At 48.0% G+C, this 15,685-nt stretch overlaps 1 protein-coding gene across 4 annotated transcripts in view; it reads right to left on the bottom strand.

Annotated features, from left to right (window-relative positions):
• LTBP1 (latent transforming growth factor beta binding protein 1) overlaps positions 1-10,776 on the bottom strand; it is a 389,228-nt gene extending 378,452 nt beyond the window's left edge. For 3 of the 4 annotated variants that reach the window (XM_032410265.1, XM_032410266.1, XM_032410267.1), the window contains exons 1-2: positions 10,280-10,776; positions 9,176-9,246 (exon numbers count right to left, since the gene is read on the bottom strand). In XM_032410265.1, coding sequence (XP_032266156.1) covers positions 9,176-9,246; positions 10,280-10,776 — 568 coding nt within the window. Of the gene's footprint in view, positions 1-9,175; positions 9,247-10,279 lie in introns of those variants that run through there. The other variant, XM_032410268.1, reaches the window with a different exon arrangement.
• Positions 10,777-15,685: the final 4,909 nt, after the last annotated feature.

The raw sequence follows: 15,685 nt of genomic DNA, 5'->3' as shown, positions 1-15,685 counted from the left end.
TGCCCCGGGCCGGGTCTATCCCCTCCCAGGGCCTTTGTGCTAGCTGTTCTCACCGCGGAACAACAATCTCCTCTGTGAAGATTCTCCCTTAATTCATCACCAAAATACACCCAGCCTTTCATTCTCCCCCATGAAGAACTGATCCCATCGGTTCGGTAAAGTGGACCATGTCAACTCCGGATTGGCAACACCGTCCTCAAATTCATCTTCCCGAATCCACGCACCAAACTCATCTTTCCTCTGCTCCAGCAGAACCAAGGGCACGGATTCAAAAACCAGCCCATCCATCTCCTAATTTACAAAACACGACATTTCGCAAACTGTTTACGTACGTCCGTGCCAACATTACTCAAATGTGGAGCAGTGAGGGGGCCACGGGGACTAGGAGAGTTGGCCAAGAGCAGTATTCAGGGATCTAAAATTACAAGGAAAATCATACAACATTCATTTTACTTGGTCCCAAATCTCTATCAGATGATGTTGAGCAGAAAGATTCTAAAATTGGCAGGGAGAAAGGAAAAGTTGTCTTAAAGTTTGGGCCATGCCAGGGCAGCCTCCAGAAAGAAAGCTGGAGGAAACAGAATAAGGTGGTGTGCCCTTGAAAAGCTGTCATAATAAAGTAGTGTCTGGTGGGCAAGGAGAAGCACGAGGGCAAAGAAAACCAAATGGAAATGATGGCCAAAAGGGGAGAGTAAGCAAAGAAGAAAGGAAGGAGAATCCTCTAGACAGTGTTTAGAGGACAGTATTTACCAACATCAAAGATGCTAGTTCAACTGTATTCAGTTCAGTCAGAATTGGTACTACAGCAAGGAAGGAGCCTGGGTGCTTAACGTGACACGGAGAAAATCCCACTCCACACTGATGGGGAGACAGACGCCTCTCCCGCCGGGGCCACCTATCCCCAGAGCCAAGAAAGAGTGAAATCACAGGGACCTGAGAAACACAAACAGGGCTGTGTAAAAGGGAGCGCCCAGGAGGGGGCAGGCCAGGGCAGAATGGAAACCCCTAAGAGCTTGAATACGGTTGGGCAGGAGTCCTGCTCTGCATGCACTTCTCATACACTACTTCATGTGGTTCCCCAACATGCCTCTGGATGGTGGTCCAGACCATTATCCTACCAGTTCTGAGCACAGGCTAACCTAGCCTTCGCCCCTCCAGCTCCCGGGTCTCACAGTGAGGCAGTGTTCACATCCAGACAGGAGCCTTGGATCCTAACTCCAGAGACTGAACTTCTTTCCTTTCTAAGAGAGGGATGGGAGGGAAGGAACAGAGGGAGAGAGAGAATCTTAAGCAGGCTCCGCGTTCGGGTGGAGCCCAACGTGGGACTCGATCTCACGACCCTAGATCATGACCTGAGCTGAAATCAAGAGTCAGACTCTTGACCGACTGAGTCACCCAAGTGCCCCCAAAGACCAAACTTTTAACCACTGACCTACACTGCCTTCTGGTTCAGGATAAGAAAACATAGACCGAGTAAAAGGAGAGAGAGGAGGAAGGCAAGAAAAGCAGGTAGGCTGGGGAGGGGGGAAGGGGGACTAGTAACGGGCAGCATTTCCTTCTTGTAACCACACTGTCTTAGGCACACAGATTCTTGGTATCCAATGCACTGTGCCTACATGAAATGTTCAATCCTTAATAAGCAAGGCAAATTAATAGGTACACATGAGCATATACAAATACATTCAGCTCTGATGTGTTTTTCCATAAGTACCGAAAAAACTAATTTGTGTCACACTAACAAATTATGTACTATTTTCTCTCCACTAACAAGACAGGAAACATCATTAGTAAAATACGCATTTAGAGCAAGATAAGACCATAGTCTCTCCCTTATCTATATATCATTGTGCTTAATGACCACATCAGGGAGTTTTTAAAAACATGACCCTGATGAACAGCTGTTGGATGTATTATTTTCTATGTTTCTGTGTATTTAAAATATTTTGCAACTGAAAATAGAATATCTAGTGGGGAAAAAAACACCCAATGTGTTTCAAAATGTTTAAACCTTTTTTTAAAACACTTTAAGTGCACCTATGTATCTTTAACAATTTTGCATATTTTCCACTCTTACAACAAAGTACATATATTTATCAAACATTCAACTAACTAAAGAAAAACTGGATGAAGTAACCTTATATGCAGCAATCTCTGTATGTGCTATTCAAAACTGAGCTAAACCAATATTCAGAGGGCTCTTGCCTTGAGGAGTTTCTAAATTGTTGTTTCTAAGTATTGGGCTTGAGCTTTAAAGTTCCACACAAAGAGTTATAAATAATGCCCAGGAGAGGGTTCCTTCTGGATCACTGCTTCTCAAAATGTGGACTACCTTCATCAGCATCCCCTGGGGTGCTTGTTAAAAACCCAAGAGATGCTGATTCAATAAAGCAGTTTAATAAACTCCTCCTGGGATCAGTTGCACATTCACATTTAGGAACCACCAATCTAGAATCTTTTTTATTATTAATTATTTTAAAGATCCATTTATTTATTTGAGAGAGAGAGAGAGAGAGCACGAGCAGGAGGGGCAGAGGGAGAGAGAGACAACCTCAAGCAGACTCTGCACTGAGCAGAGCCCGACACGGGGCTCAATCTCAGGACCCTGAGACCATGACCTGAGCCAAAACCAAGACTAGGACACTTAATCACTATGCCACCCAGGCCTCCCAATCTAGATTCTTTTAAAACAGACCATGTAAAAATGGCCACAGTCATAATCCAGATCACCAGCGGCCTGTTCCTTATCTCTCCCACGCCCTGGAGCAGCTCCTGCATTAGGGAAAATGCCAAGATAGATCCACAGTCACAGACTGTATGGGAGGGACCCGGCTCAGCTTCTGCCCACCCATCCTTGCAGCTTTGGGTCATTGCTAGAACGCCAAGTCTTTTTTTTTTTTTAAGATTTTATTTATTTATTTGACAGAGAGAGTGAGAGAGCACAAGCAGGGAGAGCAGAAGAGGGAGAGGGAGAAGGAGGCTCCCTGCTGACCAGGGAGCCCAACGCAGGACTCATCCCAGGACCCCAGGATCACTCCCCGACCCGAAGGAAGACGCTTAACCAATTGCACCACCCAGGTGCCCCAGGACACCAAGTCTTAAGTAGCCTGCCTCTCAAGCCCATGTGCACAGCATCTTTGGGCTTACTTTATGAGTTGATTATATCCTCCCACCCCCCCCAAAAATGTGTTGAAGTCCTGACCCCCCAGTAGCTTAGTAGGTGACTTTATATGGACCCTATTTGGAGTCAGAGTCTTTACAGAGGTAATCCAGTTAAAATGAGGTCATTAGGGGAGGCCTTGTGTCCTGATCAAAAGGGGAAATTTGACACAAAGACAGACACACATAGAAGGAAGATGATATGGAGGGACACAGGGAGAAGAAGGCCTTCTACAAGTCAAGGAGAGAGGCCTGGAACAGACCCTTCCCTCATAGCCCCTGAAGGAACCAACCCTGTCTACACCTTGATTTGGGACTTCCAGTCTCCAGAACTCTGCAGCAATAAGGTTCTGCTGTTCTAAGCCACCAGTTTGTGGTACTTTGTTGTGGCCCGCCTAGCAAACTCATACAGCTTGGGAACACACAAAGTGAATTCAGGCAGTAAAAGCCAATCCATTTCGGGGCTGTCCGGAGGGGCCACAGCACTGGATGTCCCAGCAGCCCAGGGCAGTAGAAAGAACAAGGAATCTGGAGCCACAAGATCTGGGGTAGGGTCCAAGCAGTGCCCCCCTGCCTGAATGGGGGTAATAAATCACGCCTGCCTCTCCTACCCACACAGGCTGTGAAGGTCAAGAAAATGCTCCCCATGTGCTAGAAAGCATTTGGCGAGTTGTCCTCACCCCTCAGCAGCTCCTCAGCGTGTGCCCCGATCTTGGTCAGCGTGAAGAGTGGCGACCCAACCCCAGCACTCCAGCTCCCCCTGTTCATCGCTAGGAAGACTTGGGAGACAAAATCTGCACTTCAGGAAAATTCAATTTGAGCTCCCAAACATGTCTGAGCATGTCTGGAAAATCCAAGACAACAAATAACAGGGTCAGAAACAGCAAACTCCTGAGGTTGCCAAAGGTCCTTTCAACAAGTCAGCCTTCCTAAGGGCCAAGGGTTCACTTGGGCAGAGAAACACTTCAATAAGCCAGGCCAGGTAGGAGCCAGGCGGTGCGTCCAGGCCGGCCCACGGGCTGGAGGAGGGCTTCACCATGAAGGTTTAAGTACTATCACCACACAGAATTTATGGTTCCTCCATGTTTGTTTTCACTAGTGTTGAGAACACATATTTGACCCAGGGTGAACTTGACCTCTGGGTCCCTCTCCTTTTGCCGGGCTGTCTGTGCCACATGACAAGATTTCCCAGCCGACCCTCCCACCCCCGCTCCCAGCAGGGGCCATGGTAAACCTCACTGCAGATCTACTGGCAAAGCAGCTGTCAATGGTCATAGCAGGCATACGAAAAATGTGCAATCATTCTGGGCCTGACTCCCAAGCTTGGCTAGCGCAGCATGGAGCCAAGCGGGACGGGAGACAGCCTGAAAAGTCCTCTTGGTCATCTGAACTCCAGCCACATCACATTACTCCCTCCTGGACGATGCCATCTACTGCATCTCCGAACACCAAGGGTATACGTAGCTGTCTCCTCTGCATATAATTACGGAACACTGCTAGGTTTGGGGGGGGTGTGTGCGTGTGTGTGTGTGTACGTGTGTGTGTGTGTGTGTGTACGTGTGTGTGTGTTTCCAAAGCAGTGTGGGCTGAATGCCAATGGAAAAGCAATGGAATATCGATTTTTCTGTTTCTTGCTAAGGAGAGAACAAGTCATTTGATGTGCCATGAGTTAAGTGAGTAAAAACAGACCCTGTACTCCCTGCAGCTGGCTGCATTTCTCCTCTATTCATAGAACCTGGCACATGGTAAAAGCTAAACAGATATCCATTAAATAAATGAAAGAACCATCCACGCATTTATGGAGGGTCTGCAAAGTGCCAGGCACCCGCGGGGGACTCCTATCTGCCATCTTTCCTCTTCCATTCTCCTCACTCTGCCAACCGGGCCTCACCCTCATCTTGCCTTTACTCTTTTATGTCCTCTGCTCCCAATCCAGTCTCCTCTTTAAAGATGAGCCCACTGGCTGTGTCTCTCTCTCTAGCCCACACCTACCCCGAGGGGGGACAAAAAGACTGCAAGAACCAGTAAGGGGTAGGTTCGGTTTGGACAGAGGAAAAAAATGCAAAAATGAAGAGAGGCAAAAACAGTACACATCAGGGATTTAATGCCCCAAGTGGAAGACAGAGTCTCTAAACAACAAAGACCCTCCTATAAATGTTAACTCTTTGGAAAGAGAACAAATGTGGTGCCATCTCTTTTGCCCAAAACACAGACGGATCACTATCAACAGTTCCTCAGTATTAATAACTAAAATGACATATCCCACACTATACTTTCAACTTCTAGAGATCCACACACAAAGGATGTCTAGAAAAGCAGCATTAACATGCAACTGGGCACCTCTAGAAAGCGAATGGATGACTAAAGAGCCCCTAAGACTACCTTTGTGGACGCACAAATGCATTCCGTGCCATGGCGTAGGTCTGCTGCCTGCCTGTCTCACACTGATTTGCGATGCAAGGCTCACTAAATCTTCAGTCTTCAGAAGCATTTGCCTGTGGCACATTTAAATGAAGTTTCAATCAACTAAAAACAATGGCGTCTGGCTCCAAGGGCACCTTATTTTCTTCACTGGATTAAGCAAACTGAACAACATAAACACAAGCGATCTCTTACACAGAAATATTTTTTGCATCAATTGGATATGACCTATATAAACTGAAATTCTTCAGCTAACCCCTTTCAATTATCCTCAAAATATAATGACAATTAGGAGGCATCCTGGGTGGTACGTTTAAACATGCATACACATTTTATGATGACGACTATCTTAAGGGGGAATTTCATGTTTGTGTATTAAGTATAATATAGCATACTCAAGCGCAATTGTTCAATTCAGCAAAATACGGAAGTGAGAGAGGAAAAAGGCCACAAATCAATTTCTTTTGCAATCCAAAGTTCACTACTGAAGTAGTTACAGTCACAAAAATGGTGTCAGGATTTTTTCCATTTAATTTATGTATACCTTAGGGGAGTATTTTTACCTCTAAACAGCAAGCTTTATTCAAAAAGAACTAGAGACACACAAATAGTCTAATACTTGGTTGCTTTTTAAGTTCTATTAAAATAAATCATTCAGAACAAACTGCTTTCTTTTTTCTTGGTAATCAAAGCCAGGACGGCATGGGAGTGACTGGCTTTTTCATTTATTCTCCGCCCCCCCATCTTCATTGAGGAATAATTGACAAATAAAAATTGTATATATGTACGATACTTGATAATGTTTTGATATACACATACATTGTGAAGTAATCACCACAATCAAGCTAATTAACATAACTACCACAGTTAACATAACAGTTAACACTGTTTAAGGAGTAGAACACTTTAAGACCTACCCTCTGAGCAAATTTCAAGTAGGATTGTTAACTACAGTCACATTGCGGTCCATTAGATTCCCAGAACTGATTCATCTTGTGTGACTGAAACTTTGTATCCCTTGACCACCATTTCCCCCTTCCCCGGCAACCCTAAACTACTTCAAAGCTGTAATATAAAAAGGGATTCATATCTACATTATTTAAAAAAAAGACAATGATGACACCAGCTAGGGAGACATACACAGGAAAAAAAGAAAACCAAGTAATAAATAAATGAGTCAGGATTTGCTTGGATGAATCCAATCAGAAACTAAGAATCTTTCTGGTTTCATCGAGGCCTGTATACCTTTTCTCTTTCACCTTGATACCTGGAACAATCCAACAAAGTGAGCAAGGTTTTAGCACAGTCATTTCTGGATGGGAAAATATAGGGTCAGAGAGGTTGAGTGAATCCCTCAAGGCCACACAGGATTTGAATTCAGGGCCAGGGGCTTTTCTAGTAGCACGCTGTTCAACCATGGACACAAGTTTCACAGCATGAGCAGGAACCCCAGTCGTCCCATCCAAAGGCAGAAGGCTCCTTCATCTCTCTGGCTCTCCCACATACACAAAACAAGTCTCCTATTGAAACATACCCACCTAGTACACACATTACTTTAGGATGGGCACTGGTCTACCCCAGCATCACTTTTAAAATTATTCCTGGAATGACTTATGATATACGTTTCTAGCACTTGGGCCTGAATTAATTTGACAGATTGGGCAGTATAGGAAGGCCAATTTTCTGAACACTGAAAATCATCAAAAAAGAAAGTGATGTGGCACTGCTTAGACCCCGTGCTGTCCAAGGGCTAACTTCTAGGAATAGGAAAGAGAACTTGAACCAAAAGCCACACATATTTCCTGTAGGTATTGTGAGACTAAATCAATGTAGCAACTTCCTCTGGGACCCCGCAGTAACTGTTCTGACCCAGAGCCTTCTGCAGCTTCTCTTTCTGGGTCACCAAAGGGCAAACCCAGTCAAACCTAGGCACAACCATGCCCTTGCCTCCCCCGCCTGGAGAAGGAGGAAGCCATGGAGTGGTTCCTCGAGATCTGGCTGCTCTCTTTTCTAGGGCATCTTTGGATCTTCTGAGACATCTTTGGAGCCCCAAATCCTCAGACAACCTTTTCAGAGAAGGCACTCAAATGCGTCATTTGCCAAGTAAATGTCTTCAAGTCTTGGTGCATTCTAACAGGCATCAAGGAAGAGAACCCACCCACCCATCTAAAAAATCCTGCTCTGTATTTTCAATCTTTACACAGCAGCATCCCACTGTAATGGTGCTGTCATACGTGGATTATCTCCACGTTCTAGGGAAACTACATCCTATCAGGTTTTGAGCAGGAGATACTGACGGGGGGAAAAGGTGTGTAATTTGACCTGATTTCATCGTAAATTCAAGAAAATGCTGGTACACTATTGTCAGGTGTAATCTAAGAAGAAGTGAAAAATTTTGACAGTCTAAATGCCTACAACCCGCAGCATTTCTGATCTAGTGGTTTGAGTTCAGTAATCAGGAGGCTGACAGTGAGTTCATTTCTGCCATTACTCCTTGATCACAGTTAAATCCTAACCCATCCAGACATTCCTTTCTACAAAATCCAGGCCATTATGCCAAAGTCCTCCTGTTTCTTTCAAGGAGTGAAGTACCTTTTAACAAGCAAGTTCACCAGAATGACTGCACAAGAAATTTTTTCCAATATTTTAAAATCCAAACTATTTTATTTTAAATATGAGATATTTAAAATATTAAATCAGTATTTTAAAATCCAAACAGTATACAAGACAAATTGTTAAATCTTACTATGCTGAATACCAATAAGCACTTAAATTTTGGATTCCAGTCCACAATGTTTATGGCTCAAGCTCCATGCAGAGAACACCTAAGAATGCTAAACTTTGTCAGAGTGGAAGCTTTTTTAATTTCCAATTAGCAACGGACAGAGTCAGCTTGTCCAGCGGAGCCTCACAATACGTTTTCACTGAATCCTTAACTTTACAATGATCGGGGAAATGTTTTCTGATGTTCCCAAACCTATATGTCCCAATAATACATTTTTCTAAAACACTGCTACGATGTGTATTAATTGGAGAAGCACTGAAGGAAACCCCACTTGTCAGTTCTAAAGAACAGCGAAGTGGTCACCTCCTGGGAAACAATCAGTCCTCAAGGATGGAGGATTCTTGTTGCTGTTTTCAGAAAGCTTTAAAAACTGCTGATATTTTATTCCAGGACAGGGCCACCTACTACCCATTGCCCTTCCCGCCATCAACTTAAAGTTTCTCATTTGTCCATATCCGGGTCTGAGTTCATTGTACTGCTTTGGCATATGGCGCATTCTCCACTGCGAAGTTTTTCCTAGCTCCTGATCCACTGGTGTGACAGTGATTAATACCCAGTTGGGGGCAGGGGAACCCTGAATGCACGGCACAGTTCTGTACAATACATTGCCGCACTGATACCATCATTACTGTGACCCAACCCTTCATGGGTGGTAATGAAGGCTGCAGATAATGGGGTACACTGCATTGCAGACGTTAATATCTCCAGGACGGCATTAGCCCCCTCATGTCACCCCTGTGGAATCTCCCTCCCCCCATGTGGATAGCCCCACTCTGCCCACTGTGCAGGGCCACAATGAACATGGAAACTTACGTTTGGTGCACCTCTGGGAACCAGGGGCCTTACTCCAGCCATGGCAGCACTGCCCTCCACAGACATTGACCCTAAAACAAAGCAAGACCTCTGAGTCCAGCAGTCGCAACATTAATTTCCAGAGAATCCAAGCTTCTAAGGGTCCCTGCAAGCCCGCCTCCTTGCTTCCACATTCCTCTGGCTTCCAGAGAGTCCTAAGCCATACTGAGGATGCCCAAGCCAAAGGTGCCCAGGTAGAAGGGTAAAGACCATGTATCAGGAGAAGACGGGAGAACCAAAACGCCTGCATAACCTAGCGCTACACAGGACGGGAGGACGAGGTCCACATAAATGATTTTCTTAAGCCCCAATGTAGAGCCAAGTGTCTTTTATACATTATCTCACCCTCGGTTTAAACTGAATCTGAGCTTTAGAGAGAAGTGTCCAAACGGGTGAGATCACAGTGCCTGGAACTACCCATGAAAGAACCAAATAGGCAAAACAAGATATCCCCCATACCCCCAACTTGTGATTAATGGGGAGGAGGGCAGGAAGGATGTTTATCAGCTCCCAGTAACAGAAACCCTCCAACCGAAAATTCTGTCGATGCGGAGACACCCCCGCCCCGGGAAAGCAGACCCCACAGGTGCACGGAAGCTCAAGCCCACAATTTCTAGGATGCTGAAAAGTTTTAGGCCACCGAACAGGGGCTGATCTTTACAGCCAGCCCTCCCAAAACGTTTTTTTATTTGTTTGTTTGTTTCACCAGCTAGAAAAAATTTAAAACTGAGTTGCAAAGTTTAATTGATGCTGAGGGAGTGAGCTGTAGTGACTTCATGTGTACGCCCATCTTCTAGGAATAGTTAGGTTCGCGCACAGGAGGTTACGCCCCAGGCAGAAATGCCTTTTGTGTTTACCCGCAGCCGAGAAACAATGCACTCGGAGTTTATCCTCAAAGTCCCTCGGCTTCCCGCACTCGGCTCTTCACGCGGCACGGGCAGGCGGGGAAGGAGAAGGCGGCCCCACCGCGCACGACGCCCGCGGCCGCGGCGGGGCTCCCAGGGGCTCCGACCCCGCGGGTCCCGGCGCGGGCGGCGCGCGCGCGGAGGGAGGGTGTGAGCTTACCCCTGCAGCTGCTGCTTCTGCTGAACCTGCAGCCTCGAGCCCCCGCCGCTGTGGTTCTCCGGCGGCACTTTGGAGCGCACGGCTTGCCTGCCTTGTTTGGCGAACGGGGCGGCCGCCGGGTGACCGCCGGGCTTGGGGTGGAGCTGCCCGCCGGGGGCCCCGGGCCGCGCCGGCTCCGGCGGCGGCGGCGGTGGCGGCGGCCGGAGCCCCTGTAGGGCCGCGCCGCCGGGCTGGCTCGTGCGGCGCGTCCGCTCCGAGGGGGCCCCCGGCGAGGCGCGGCTGGGGGCGCCGGCGCCCGCCGAGCTGCGGCTGTACCTGGCGTCGAGCGCGACGTTGAAGGTCCGCGGGCGCGGGGGCCCGCCCAGGGGTAAGGCGCCCGCCGCCAGGCCGGGGCCCGGGCGCACCACGTACGTGATCCTCCGCACCCGGCCGTGCGCCGACGACGCGAGCAGCCCTGCCCAGAGCAGCAGCCCCCACCTGAGCCAGGGCCCCGCCATCGCGGGCCCGAGCCGGCGCCCGCCCCCGGCCGTGCGGCTCGCCCGGTGCGGCCGCCCGCGCGCGCTCCGGCTGCCCGAGAGCCCGGGAGGCGGGACGAGGAGAACTCGGTTGCAGGAGAGGAAGTTCTGCGGGCGGCCGAGCGGCCCCAGACCCCAGCCGAAAGCGGCGGGGAGGAGGGGGCGGGCGTGGGGGTGGGGTGGGGAGCGGGAGCCCGGGAGGGGGGGCGGGGCGAGGGGAGCGGGCTGCGCAAGGTGAGGGTCCGCTCGCGCGGCCGCGGGTGCAGGGGGCGCCGCGCCGGGCCCGGGGCAGAGCGGGCGAGGGCGGGCGTGAGCGCGCGGGACGTTCCGAGGCAGCCCCGGCTGCAAAGTCTTTAAAAAGTTGCTCTCGCCGTGGAACCGAGTGTCAGATCTGAACAGCCAATCTCCGGCAGACGTGACGTCAGGCAGTAAATCCTAATTGGGGAGAGCGTGAGATGAGCCCGAGAACGCGCCGCCACCCTCCACATCCACATAGGTTGTTACTGTGGGGCGGCGAGGCCGAGGTCCCCGGTCCCGTGTCCCGGGGAAGGACAAAGGATTCGGCAGAGCCACTGACTGGTCCTTTCCTTTTAGAAGCCCCACGGGATTCGTTTGATATTGTTCGGAAGGCATTTTCTTAGCCGTGTTTGCTCTGATACATGCTAGGTGTTGGATTAAAATACCAGATCGGGCCCTAGAAAGGACTGCTCCGGATGCGCCGAGCTGTCCATTGGAAAGCGTTTAGATGGTTCTCTTTGAGACTGTAAACGCCGCGTGACTGTGTCTCGGTCTGCAGCTTCTGGTACCCTACTCCTAGCTCGGCGTGGACGAGAGTGCAGGCTGGGCAGCAGGGGGCGCCCGCGTGGACGGGGAAAACCGCGGCCGGAATCAACCCCCAAAGCAGCCGTGCTTTTGGTGAAAAGGCCTTTACGCTAGGAATGCAGACTTCAGGATCCCTGACAACCCCAAGCCATTTAGTATTTAAAAAAAGGGGGGGTGGGCAGCTCAGTTCCTTGGACCCCCATCTGAAAGGGAAGGATCACTCACTGTAGATGACCTAAAATCACATTAAGGGAAATGCAGAATGTTCCAGGGACAGTCCCTGGAGTTCATAGTGCTCTTTGGGGAAAACCGTGAAATGATACACTCTAGCATTTGAATTTAAAACAATGTGTCCAGAAGAATGCACAATTTTATTATATGAATGCACTGGAAAACCCATAGTCATAGCAGTCTAGTTTTTTAAAACTAAAAATGAGACTCGGTTTCCAAGGCTTTGGTTGTTCTTGTTCATACTTATTTGTGGCTAATCTTGTTCTGTTGTCTGCCGGCTTTGCCTCGTAGACAGCTGGTAGCTGGTGATGATGGTTTAAAAAGAATTAATGGAAAATAATGTAAAGTCGAAGAGAATTGATTAGTCTCTTTTTTCTGTACGTTGGAGAAAGACCTCCAATATTTGATTTGGCAGGGAAGAGCCTCAGTGCATCTGCCTAAGCACCAGTTGCACGTGAGAACCCACTGTGAGAGCCACTGCCATAGATTAAATAGCATCGGGCTGGATGGAGAGACCACAATTCAGTCCTAACACTGCGGCTAATTAGCCAAAAGACCACAGGCAGCCCACCTCTCATCCCTGAACCTCCACTTCCTCCTCCGTAACAGACAAGTTGGATTAAAAGTACCTTCCCAGCACTAACAGGCTGTGGCTCTAAGAACATCCGGGGTCCCTGTGGACAGGATCAGTGAGGTCATTCAAGGTCAGTCTCTGAGCCAAGCCAAAGAGAACTAGCTGAGGCGATTGAGGAAGGAGGGTGGGTCAAGAAACTGCCTCCCAGCATTGGGTTCTGTAAAAAAGACACAATAGGAGCTAGTAAATATCCCCCCAGTGCCTACTCAGGCAAGGGCAGAGGCTGAACCTCTCTGCACATACACAGTATCCCAAGGCACAGCCCCTTTGTCTTGGAGAAACTTCTTACTGGTTAGAGAGACAAGATGTAAATAAATGAAAGCTTAAAAAAAAAAAAAAAAAGGTAAGTAACAACTGAGTTAAGCAACACTTTGAGATAATAATAATAAAAGCTTCACAAGGCAGGATCTGATTTGTGTAAGGCCAGTGTCACAGTATTACCCCATGATTCTTTTTTATCCCATGGAAAATTCACAATATAGAGGGAAAATATTTCCTACCTGTAATTCAAATCAGCCTACAGAGATTTTACCTCTCAAGTAGGGATTATATAGCAGCAGCCGAAATGCATGGGGGGAAGAGGTGTCTAGAAGCACTAACTCCATTCTGAAGAGGCAGGACAGAAGAGGAGAGGTGTCAGGCAGGGAAATCTCAGGAAACAGTGAAGGACAGCATCACCAGAGGGCCAGGTTTTAGTCTGCTGTGCTGGGTACACTGTTCTTGTGGGCCACTCACAGGACCCAGACAGATGAACCAGTTTCGGTCAGTAAGAAGCAGTTGCCTGTAGAGGGAAGGGCCTGGGCAGGGAGCCAGAGTTCTGGGCTCTATTGCTGAGACTTGGCTTCCCTGGGGAACTTAAGCAAGTCATTTCACCTCTCTGACCCTGTTTCCAGGGGGTCTTGGGGTCAACCTGAAGTCCTCACATTTGGGGAGAGCAATGACCTTAACCATGCCCTATGGCTCTGCAGAAAAATGTTCTCTACCATCAGAAAGATAGAATGCAGTCTTCCTTTCTCTTGACCCAAAGCAATAAACAGGTGGGTATTTCAACCGATCTTCAGCCTGATTACAAACTGTTTTATGACAGATTTGGATATATCATAGATCAACTCTGAAACATAACCACAGAAAGAATTTCCAGTGTGATTGTCAGTCTCATCCCTAAAGGACCCACATATGTGTTGGTATACGTGTGTGTATACACAACCATTAATATGGTAATACACACATAAGTAAGCAGCCCCACTGTAATCAGGAAACACTAGCAAAGTCAGTTTTCCACATTAGTCTCTTGCTATCTACATAACTAGCAAGATGATCTTAGAAAAATATGCTGTGCACCCGTATGAGATGGTTACTCATCTAAACACTCGACTTACTATTATCCTGAAAGTGAAAGCCCAGTTCCTGTCAGGCATGGGGACCAGCCTTTGCCAATTCTAGACCCAGTTTAATGCCATGGTTTCTGGACCGAAGCCCCCTAGGTTTCAAGGTCCGTTTATATTGGCAGTATGTAACTTCCTGGTTCAAAAAAAAAAAGTCTTTAAAGATCTCATAAAGTTTCTTGGACCTTAGATGGTTTTTACAAAACAATACTCAGATGAGCTAAGTGTAAATGAATCAGAAAAGAGGATTATGTTTCCCATAAAAACTCATGGGTTTGAGGATTAGGGGAAGAAAGGAAGGCTGGCAAATGCCAAACGCTTTAAAACACTTTGAAACCATTAGTCAAACTCAAAATGCAGCCAGGTTCCCTCATCCTTACACTTTATGAGTTTTGTAATTGAAAATCTTTTCCTACATTTCGGATCAACTACAAATCAAATTTAGTGGCTGCCTGGGATCAGAAGTGCTGCCATCCATGTTTTTTTCCACCAAGGACTTCATGGAGCCCCTTTTAGTCCTCTCCTCATTTCATCGAGAAATTCTTAAAAAGTCAAAAGGAAAGAGAGCAACAGGAAGTCAGCTGGTCACAGATAAAAGAAAGAGAAAGAAGGAGACAGGGATTGGGGACCGGAGAAGTGAAGGAGCCCAGGAAACAAGAGAGAAAGAGCATGAAGACAGAAAGAGGGGACACAGTGTAGCAGGGACGAGCAGAGGTGGGCAGAGGAAAGGAAGGATGAGGAATGACCGGGGGAATGGAGGAGGAATCCATGAATTGGGAAGGGAATACACAGAGTAGTGGGAGGAGGCAAAAAGGAAAAACTTACCAATGAAGTGTAGGTAGCAAAGAATTATACCCAGAACCTGTGGGCTAATCTTCTCAGGCTGCTCACTAGGATCCTGGCAGCTGAACGTTCACCGGTTCTGACCTGAACATCAGCTTGTCCAGGTTTGGACTAGAAGTACACCTGTGACCCTAGAAGGGGCTAGCAGGCTGTGGCTGGCTGGCTGCCCACCCCCACAAGAGGCAGGAGGGTCCCGAAGCCCCACATGCTCCCATCCCAGCAGGTGGCGAAGGACCGCAGCTTCCGCTCAGATGCCTGCAGTTGGGTCCTTCATTTGCTGTCTCCCTTGCTCTTTCAACCATTTCATCCAAAAGCAGGAGTGAGGGAGATGAGACATGTGTGACCTCCTCCACATTTAACTCAGCTTCCAGGAACAGTCGCATGAAGCTTTACACATGAAGAATTACAGCAGAGCTTCATCTGATGAAGATGTCAGCCTGTCAGCCGGCTGTGTGAGCAACGTGGAGATGGGCCTGAAATGCAGAGAAAGATGAGACGCCCCTGGAATTGAGCAACAAGGAGAATCGAGGTTTATCCCAGCGTTTCCCTTCCCTTCAAAGCTTCAGGTTTGAAATTTAAACATCTTGAATTGTCACTCAGTAAACATTTATTGAACCGCCCTGGGCCCTGAGCTAGCCTGTGTGGACCCTTCCAGCAAAACCAAAGCAGACTTCCATTTCAGACGGAGACATTAAAATAATGCCTGGTTGGATTGCAGCCCAGAGATGCCCCTGAGCCAGCGAGTGCCTCTGTGACTAGCCATGGCAATATAGATCCTGATAGATCCTGTCCACATGGAGCATGCAGTCAAATGGGGTCACCAGACGCGAGACAAATAATTACAAGGGTGGTGAGTACTGATAAAGGACCGTCAGAATGAGAAATGAAACCCATAAGAGGAAACAAGGTCAGGGTCATGGGCTGCCTTCCTACAAATTTAGAAGAGCCAGGGGCGCCTGGGTGGCTCAGTTGGTTA

The sequence above is a fragment of the Phoca vitulina genome, unplaced genomic scaffold (assembly GCF_004348235.1).
Source record: "Phoca vitulina isolate PV1807 unplaced genomic scaffold, GSC_HSeal_1.0 scaffold12, whole genome shotgun sequence".
Lineage (NCBI taxonomy): Eukaryota > Metazoa > Chordata > Mammalia > Carnivora > Phocidae > Phoca > Phoca vitulina.
Note: the sequence above shows the minus strand (reverse complement) of the source record. Positions and strands in the feature narration are given on the sequence as shown.